Source organism: Penaeus chinensis, chromosome 39 (genome assembly GCF_019202785.1).
Source record: "Penaeus chinensis breed Huanghai No. 1 chromosome 39, ASM1920278v2, whole genome shotgun sequence".
NCBI classification, from domain to species: domain Eukaryota; kingdom Metazoa; phylum Arthropoda; class Malacostraca; order Decapoda; family Penaeidae; genus Penaeus; species Penaeus chinensis.
In genome coordinates this window covers 9707689-9717741 of record NC_061857.1, presented here as the reverse complement: position 1 = coordinate 9717741, position 10053 = coordinate 9707689, and the positions used below count along the sequence as shown (strand labels likewise).

Below are 10053 nucleotides of genomic sequence, written 5' to 3'. Positions count from 1 at the left end.
GATGTTTTAAAATCGATTGATGAATGTTGAATGTTGATCTTTCGTAACTGAATTTTGAGTTATCAAGCGTTATCAGTTTTCCGAATGTGGTCTCTACTTGCAAGAACCCATTCGAGTAGAAGTGACACACAGAGAGACACCGAGAAACGATTTCTTACTAGCAGTCGTAAAAGCACTTCATGTGTGAGCATTTTCAAAATTTTACTTCTAAAAACTGAATTTTTTTTTTTTTACATCGGGTATCCAAGTTCCGCTCTTGAAAAGAATATTGTATATATATGTATGTATGTATATATGTATGTATACACATTTTTTTTGTTTTTTGCCATTTCCATGACTAAACAGAAACGTAAAATAAAGAATCCAATTACACAAACTGACCACTGAAGTGAACTGAACGCACACGCGGATAAAGTCTCTTGCTTGTATTATGTACTCGAATTTTTATTGGATAATACTTGTTTTATATAGGGTAATGGGAAATGTTAGGAAGGCTGTTTTAACACTGTATAGGGAATGGCTAAATGTTATTATATATATGGCATATACAGTCATCATGTTGTATATGCTTATATACAAACATTTATATACAAACTATATACAGTACATACATGGCCAGTGTAAACACATACATACATCTGTATAGTTACATATACATATACATACATATATATATTATACATACATATACCTATGTATACATATAAATACATACATACATACATACATACATATATATATGTATATATATACATAGATACACACACTCACATTCATGTATGTATAGATATAAAGAGCATATTTTTTTTGAGACATTGCAGTCCTCTTTTCAGGAACATCGTACATGTCTCCACACAGCCGAGCCATAAATAAAATGAGAGAAAATTGCTTATTAACTCTATTTGGACTGTTGTTCGACCCACTGGCAGTTTTGATGTTCCGGATTAATCTATTCTAAAGCCTTATATTATCACAACAAAAACCTTCATGATCTTTTGAAACTTGGCCATGTCGGCTGAATGAAAAAAAAAAAGAGGAGAAAGTAGGAAAGAAGAGAGAGAGAAAAAAAGAAACAGACAACAATAAATATTAAATTGTTGTTAGTATCGTAGGAAAAAAATGTGTAGGAATGTTGATATACAGAGTAAGATATTTAAAAAGAAATATAAATGGAGTGAATTCATACACCATGATATCTTATCTGTAGTTGTAAAAGAAAAAAAAAAAAAAAAAAATATATATATATATATATATATATATATATGTAAAATCAGCATTACATAATGAGAAAAAAAAATGAGGACAAAATAATAAAATCAATATCAATAATATTCATGATGATAGTGATAATAATGATGATGATAATCATGATACTGATGAAAATTATAATGATAATAATGGTGATACTGATGATAATAATAACAATATTATTAATAACTAATAATAATAATAATAACTAATAATAATAACGATAATATTTAAAGGGAAAAAAATAATAAAAAAGTACGGTTAACACTGTTGAACATAAATATAAGAAAAAACTTTACCAGGAATAAAATGAACTAAATACAACCGAAGAGCTCAGTGGCTAAAATGAAAAAAAAAAAAAAAGACGAAAAAAAGGAAAAATCACTTATATTCTACGTTTCTCAAATATTTTCCTCTTACCACATAAACTTTGCCTCTTTAGACGGTCTTAGAATTCACATAGAAAACTGTTGTTTATATCAACGGCTATTTTCAACTTGCAACTATTTTACAAACGGTGTATTCATACAAAGAAAAAAAAAAAAAAATATTACAACATTCGGGATCAAAATCATGAAGATAATGATGGTAAAACATTTTTAAATGGAACATTAAGTATCGTCATATTGTTTGCTTTTTGTACCCTTTGGCTGTTGAATTACGCGCGATATATTGTTTATAGTCACTTAAATTTTTTTATTAGTTTTAGATAATGAAAATGCAAAATATTTTCGTCCTAACTGACATCCTTTCCTCTCTTTTTTTGCAACATGAAGCAAGAATAGTGTTGTGAATGGAAATTCTATCTCTTAATTTTTTTTTTTTTGTCTGAAGTTTATTTTTTTTTTTTTTGTAGGCTGAACGAACCAAGAATTGAACTTTATAGGTACTTCATTAAATATTAATTTATATTAACTTGCCATTGTTGTATTTGTTTTTGTTCTGTTGTTGTTAAAAGTTAAATGGATTAATACAAATAGTTCAATTTTCCCCATATACCGTATATTTATTTCAGCTCACAGCCAAAGGGTTGATAAGAGAAACACTGGTAAAAATATGATAATTTTTTGTAATAACAGAGGATTGAAATTAAGAACTAAAGGCAGAACAGACACAGATGACCAGGAAAAGCAATATTTGTTCTTTTTAAGAATTTTAAAACCAAGATAATCTTCATTACTCCTTCAAAACGATGAATTGTATTTCCATAAAGCAATTAATTGAGAGAAAAAAAAAAAAAAATCACATGCTTACAACATGCAATAGAACTGGCTAACTTTCGGTTGTGATTTGGAAGTAATATAGAGCTGAAAGTAGCAACATTTCCAAAGTTATTTTCATAAACACACACACATATATATCTATATATCTGCAGTAGATTTATTTCCACATAGAAAATTCTGGAAAGAGAGGCATCAGTCACAGGCACTGCACAGCGTATCCTTTTTTTTCTTATAATTTCTAAAACAGCTTTCAAGAATAATAAAAAAAAAAAAGAAAAAAAAATTCCGACGACTACATCTCAGCCTTGAGTTGCTGTTCCTCAAGAGCCTGGCTGCCGGTGAGTGCATCGGCGCCGAGAGGGTGCTTCCCGAGGTCGTCCTTGAAGGCAATGAGGCCGAGGTGGGCGTGGGAGGCCTCGTTCAAAGCACGTGAAGTGATACAGGCACGGTACTGATCAGCTGAGAGGGACGTGGAACACTCCTTTGGGTGCCACAGGTGGAAGATCCCCGGGTCGGTGGAGCGGATCACGGAGAGCCTTGATTTGACGTATCTGCGAGAGAGAAATGGGGCTGTTAGGTGTTCGCCGTTGGGTCGTTAGTGCTGGTTGTTTGGTTAGTCTTGTTGTTCCCTCTGTTCTCTTGTGCAAATTTAAGTCTTCAGCGTTTGTGTGTTCTGCCTCTCACCTTTACATTTACCTCCGTCCTAGTTTTAGGTTATTGTCGGTTAGGTAGGTACTATAAAGATGACAAGATGTGATTTTTAAGTTAACAATTACCGATATTTAAGTAGCGGGTCTTTATTATACCACAGAACCTAAATATTGTGTTTAAGGTAACTAATAATGAAAAGTATCAAAGAAAATAATTGGCATATCTACTGTAATGGAGACAAAAAGGAAAGCAATAACACGACATGGAACGTACCCAAAATAACAAGCAGAGATCTTTACAAACACATGATATTATTATCAAGATTTTGGCTTTGCCATCACACACACACACACACACACACACACACACACACACACACACACACACACACACACACAAGCAAGCAAACGTCATTCTTATCCCCCCCCCCCCCCCCCCCCCCCAACAGGATCCACGCAGACGAAGGCGCGGCCGAACTTACTTGCGGTAGAGCAGTACATCCTCTCCTCCCCATCCTATGATATCCTCGTCGAAGCCCTGGACGTTGAGGAAGTCTGACCTGTACTGGCAGGTCATCCCGTAGCCGAAGTCACGCCAGAATCCTGTGTCTCTTGAAATGACGAGTTGGTCCAGTTCCTGTTTGGGATGGAGAGGCGATGGTAAATAAGATATATGTTTATTAAATCACTTCGTTAATCGTTTTATCAGTTCCAATCACTATTCATTAAATCACTTCGTTAATCGGTCTATCAGTTTCAATTCCTATTCATTAAATCACTTTGTTAATCGCTCTGTCAGTTTCAGTTACTATTCATTAAATCACTTAATTACTCTTATCTGTTAGCATACTCTTTGGTTGAATTCTTATTTACGTTTTGTTGAGTTTTGATACAGATTGTGACGTGGAACGAAGTATCTTTGTCGTTTATGTATTAAAATATAGAAATTACTCAAAGGATAATCACTTTTCGAAATGAAAGTTAGATCTTTATGCCTCAACGGGTTTTATCAATATTACTAATTAAACGTTCAAATTGCACGATCAAGCGGGACGTGGAAGTAAACATTCCTAATATTATGTAAACAGCCAACTCAGACCAGGCAGTTTTATGTTGCAATACGCTCTGCATTTTTTTTTTTCCAACTGCATACGAGTCATCCAAACAAAAGTTAAATGCTTGCAACATGATATTCGTTTTGGTGATTCCGAATCAGGTATTTTCTACCCAGAAGATTTCGATTTTAATCAAATGATTGGTGATGTTTACTCCTCATCAGTCGATTCAGAAAAGTGGTATTTATGTGGCTTTGTAGCATGAACACATAACGTGAATGACATTCCATTAAAATTATGTAAACACAAATTCAATATTTTTTTTATGTAGAAATGGGAAGATATTTATTCTCATTCATATTTTTTAAACATTTGATGCAATGAACAGTGTTCTTACCGGCTACTTGAAATTATCTGTCAACTGTCAAGTACATCAACACTGCAGGCATACAAGCCACTTTGCTACCCACGTAAACTAACAGCGACACCAAACCACCACGCTATCAAGAACCCAAGCACCCAAGAACACCTACCTAACACCTACGGACACTTCCCTACACCTCCCAAACACATCCAAACACCACTTACCTGAGGCACAGGTTTCCCCTGGAGTGGATAAACCATCTGTGGGTTGTACAAGGAAAACACAACAGGATAGTACACAGAGTGGCCAGGAGAGGCGTTCAGACGGCATCGCTCCAGGAACCTCGTGCTGAAGACTATGTCCACATCGCACATGAAGAGGAGGACGTCGCCCTTGGACCAGTGTGTTGCTCCCACCTGCAGTCGAGGGGGAGGGGGGGGAGGGAGGTCGTGGAGTTTTGAGTGAGTTTTGTGGATTTCATTTCATTTCAGTTATTTATAGTTATTACTGTTCGTTGTTATTATTGGTGTTATTGTTGCTGTTATTATTATTGTTAGTGCCATTGCTGCCGTTCTTCTTGATATTATTATTAATAGTAGTAGTAGTATCGTTATTATTATAAAGATAATAATAATTATCATCATCATTATTATTATAATTATCATTATTATCAATACTCATCATCATTATTGTTATTACTGTTAATATTATTATTATTTTTACTACTATTATTATTGTTTTTACTCCATTATCATTATTAATACCATTACAATTATTATCATGATTAATATTATTATCATCATTATTATTATTTTAATTATCATTATCATCATTTTCGTTATTATCATCATCGTTACTATGAACTTCACTAATCTTCGAATCTTTGCATGACTAAAGGCGAGAAATAATCTTTTTTTTTCTTAGAATTAGTTACACATGTATTAATACATCAGACGAAAGAAAATTGATGGATAATAAATAAATGAATAAATAAATAGACAAATAATTGGTAATACTAATAATGACATACTTAAAATAATTATCACAATAAACATAATCATAATCAGCCTCATAGTAATGATACTCATAATGACGACAATAACGTTAATAATAACAATAACGGCGATAACAATAATAATAATAATAATAATAACGTTAATTGATAATAATAACACAAAAAAAAATGATAATCAAAAAAATTCTTACCAAGATAATGAAAATAATAATAACAATAAAAACAATACCAAAATAATGCTAACACTATAAAAAATAAAAAAACCCAACACACGACAACCAACACCAACAAAACTCATACCTGAAGTGCCTTTCCTCTGGAAAACGTTTCGTTGAGTGTGAGCAACTTAATGTGTCGAAACTTGGCCTCTTTGGACGCGTTCGTTATGATGTTCCGGACTTCGTGCAGCCCTTCGTGGCCAAAATAAACGACAGTGAGGAAGACTCTGCGATCATGTCTCAAGATAATGGTGACCAGCTTGTCCATGAAGCCACGGAAGGTCTCAGTTCGCCCGGAGAGAGGCAAGACGATGTTGATCTGTCGGGGTGGAAGGGGGGCAATAAAATAAAATAAAATAGATACGGGTTTAGAGAAGGAGGAAAAGGGAAGAAGGGGGGGGGGGGGGGGGGGGAAACGTGCATGATAATAATTAGAGTAAGTGAAGGGCATTTTATTTACTTTGAATCAGTTTGAAGAGAAGCAAACAGACAAATAAATGAGGGAAAAACAATTTGTCTAATAACTTTGTTTAAGGGACATTATAAAATGAAGATCGATAAGAATATAACATAGTATTACTACTTTTACTATCAAATATACTTCGTAAATATAATCTTAATAGAGTTTAAACTAATCTGAATTATTATTATCTAATGATAAAGATAATTAAAAAAATAATAGTTGCGATGACAGGTAAAATGCGGATGGAATTAATAATTACATTAGTAATAGCAGTACTAATAATAAGAAAACAATAATTATGATAATAATAATAACGGCATTAGTAATAATGCTAATTGTAGCAATAATGATAAATGTAATAACAGCAAAGAAAGGTATTATTAGTGATGAAACTCATAATAGCAAAAATAGATGATAATAATAATCATAATAATAATAATAATAACAACAACAATAATAACCTGAATAACAACAGCAATAATATTAATAATAACACTACAAAAAAAAAAGGGATTCAACGAAAATACCCAAACTAAACCACACACACAAAAATAACAAAAAAACTAAACAAAAACCATAACCTAAATAAACACACCACAGCCACAGAGCACAGAGCAGAGAGAGAGAGAGAGAGAGAGAGAGAGAGAGAGAGAGAGAGAGAGAGAGAGAGAGAGTGAGAGAGAGAGAGAGCGTGAGAATGAGAGTGAGAGTGAGAGAGAGCGTGAGAGTGAGAGTGAGAGAGAGAGAGAGAGAGAGAGAGAGAGAGAGAGAGAGAGAGAGAGAGAGAGAGAGAGAGAGAGAGAGAGAGAGAGAGAGAGAGAGAGTGAGTGAGAGAGAGAGAGAGAGAGAGAGAGAGAGAGAGAGAGAGAGAGAGAGAGAGAGTGAGTGAGTGAGTGAGAGAGAGAGCGCGGGGGTGTACGAGAGAGAGAGAGAGAGAGAGAGAGAGTGAGTGAGTGAGTGAGTGAGTGAGTGAGTGAGAGAGAGAGAGAGAGAGAGAGAGAGAGAGAGAGAGAGAGAGAGAGAGAGAGAAAGATAGAAAGATAGAAAGAGAACGAGAGAACGAGAGAACGAGAGAACGAGAGAAAGAGAGAAAGAGAGAAAGAGAGAAAGAGAGAGAAAGACAGAGAAAGCGAGAGAGAAAAAGTTGAGAAAGTGACGAAGAAAAAATCAGACATTTTTTTCCAGAGCCAAACCACCTCCTCACCAGCTGTTTGGTAGTCTGCTGTTCCCTGGCAACGACCGTGAGGGGAGCAAAGGGCCTCATTAGGGTAACGGTTCTGTACTGATGAGAAGAGCGGTTGGCGTGGCGGTCGTGGAAAAGCAGCTCGTACTGTGTCCCGCTGGTTGGCACTGTGCGGTACATTCCCTCCACGAAGTCATCGACGGTGAACCTGCAGGGGGAGGGGGAGGGGAAGGCGGGTGGGTAAGTTTGTTGTTTTTGTGTTTTTTCATTTTTTTTTTTCGGTCGGTATATGTGTATATATGTGTGTGTATGCATGAAGAATAAATAAATAAGAGATGAAGAATAAATAAATAAGAGATATGTACTCATATGTACACATACATATGTGTATGTATGTGTATATATGTATATATACACATATATATTTATACATATATAATGTATGTATGTATATATTTATGGATATACATATAAATACATACATGCATAAATACCTACATACATATACATACAATGATAATGTTGGTAGTAATGGTAATAATGAAAATTATAAGGCTAATGAATAAAATCACCAAGAAAAAAGAAAAATTCATAGCGACAAAATAAATATGAACATACAAATCCACATGACCCAAAACTATAAGATGAAAAACAACCCACCCTCCGTTTCAGAAATTACACACACACAAATACACACAAAAAAAAAAAAAAAAAATCTTACCCCGTCTATCAAACACAACCCTCTCCCCCACCCACCCCAAAAAAACTACCCCACCTGGCAGGCACGGGTCCATTGAGGTGTTCGAGCGCCGAGGTGAGCGCAGCCACGATGTCTCGCCGACGGAAACCGATGGGCTTTTCGACCACACGTTTCCCCAGCCCGAGCTCGGCCGGGTACACGCGCGACCAGGTGAAGTGGGAGAAGGAGATGACCTCGTATCTGGAAGGAGAGGAGGAGGGTGAGAGGAGATGACCTCGCATTTGAAAAGAGGGAGGAGGAAGGTGAGCGAAGGAGATGACTTCGATTCTGGAGGAAGAGAGGAGGAGGGTGAGAGAAGGAGATGACCTCGTATCTGGAAGGAGAGAAGAGGAGGGTGAGAGAAGGAGATGACTTTGATTCTGGAAGGAGAGAGGAGGAGGGTGAGAGAAGGAGATGACCTCGTGTCTGGAAGGAGAGAGGAGGAGGGTGGAAGGAAAAAGGAGGAGGAGGAGAGAGAGAGAGAGATGACTTGTGGAAAGAGATGGGGAAGGGAGAGAATGGGAAAAAAAGGGGGAGACATAAATGAAGGGAAGGAGAATGAGAGAGGAGAGGGGAGCGGGTGAGAGAATGAGAAGACTTCGTGTCGAGAAAGAGAGGGAGAGGGGAGGAGGCATTATTATTATCATTACTACTATTATTACTATTTTTATGGTAAACCATATTAAGAACTACCCTAAAAGAAATCGAAAATCATACCGCCAAAGGTTAGAAAAGAAAAGAGAAAAACACCTGCTATTTACGTAATAAAAGCATTAGCTGATCTTCAAAACTTATCAAACAGTTGCAGAAGTTGCAATCTCTGGAGGCAATCTATTCCATAACCTACAATGAAGAGTAAAAAGGCATCAAGAAAACTGAGATGCAGATGATCGATTTGCATAAAATGTCATTGAATTGAAGGTTATACTGAGGGAATCAGAGTGAAAGGGGAGATATAGATGAGGGCGGAGAGAATGAGAGAGAGAGAGAGAGAGAGAGAGAGAGAGAGAGAGAGAGAGAGAGAGAGAGAGAGAGAGAGAGAGAGAGAGCGATGAAGAAAAAGTGAGACGACATTTTTTACGGGATCATTTCGTATCTGGAAGAGGAAGACGAAATGGAATAAGACGAAAAATGAAAGATAAAAAAATCGGATGAAGAGGGGAGAGGGATATATGAGGGAACTTGAGGTACGGACGAAGGGAAATATAGCGATGGTGATAATGCGGCAACGGAAAAGAAGAGAAGAAACACAAAGAATAAGAACAATAACAACAAGCTGCAGTATGAAGAGAAGAACAAGGTGAACGAAGAGAAAAAAGGAAGAGAAGGAGGAGGAGAACAAGAATAAGAACAAGAACAAGAACAGGAAGAGGAAGAATAAGAGGAAGCTGAAGAAGAAGAAAAGAAGAAGAAGAAGAAAAAAAGGAAGAGGAAGAGGAAGAAAGAGAAGGAGAAAAAAACAACAACAGCGAAAAAACGAAAAAGAAATAGAAGGAGAAAAGCAGAAAAAGAGAAAAACAGAAAAAGATAAAGGAAAAAAAACCGTAAAAAGAAAGAAAAGAAAAACAACAGCAGCGCCAGCGCCAAGGCCTTACTCATTGTTCAGCGGGATGCCCTGCGTGATCTCGGACTGCGAGACCTGGTACTGGATGAGGGCGCCGCAGGGGGTGTCCACCGTCACCAGGCTGCTGCCGTTGGGGGGCCTGCGGGTCGCGGTCGAGGCGGGGGTCGGGGGGGCTTCGGCGGGGGCGGGCGGGGTGGCAGCCAGGAGGGCGGCATCTCCTGGGGGAGGAGGGGGGGGGGGTGTTATGATTTGGTGAGGGTGTTGTTGCGAAGGTATGCATGCGCGCACATACGTGGGCATACATGTATATGCATACAAAGACAGATACAAA

The 10053-nt window shown here is 36.8% G+C and overlaps 1 protein-coding gene across 1 annotated transcript in view; it reads right to left on the bottom strand.

Moving 5' to 3' along the window:
- Window positions 1-2040: 2040 nt before the first annotated feature.
- LOC125046841 (chondroitin sulfate N-acetylgalactosaminyltransferase 2-like) overlaps window positions 2041-10053 on the bottom strand; it is a gene marked incomplete in the record, with an annotated part of 21893 nt that continues 13880 nt past the window's right edge. Inside the window, 7 exon segments of the mRNA XM_047644829.1 lie at window positions 2041-3022; window positions 3604-3758; window positions 4765-4956; window positions 5856-6092; window positions 7441-7627; window positions 8195-8359; window positions 9754-9940. Of these exon segments, the coding sequence (XP_047500785.1) occupies window positions 2764-3022; window positions 3604-3758; window positions 4765-4956; window positions 5856-6092; window positions 7441-7627; window positions 8195-8359; window positions 9754-9940 (1382 nt within the window).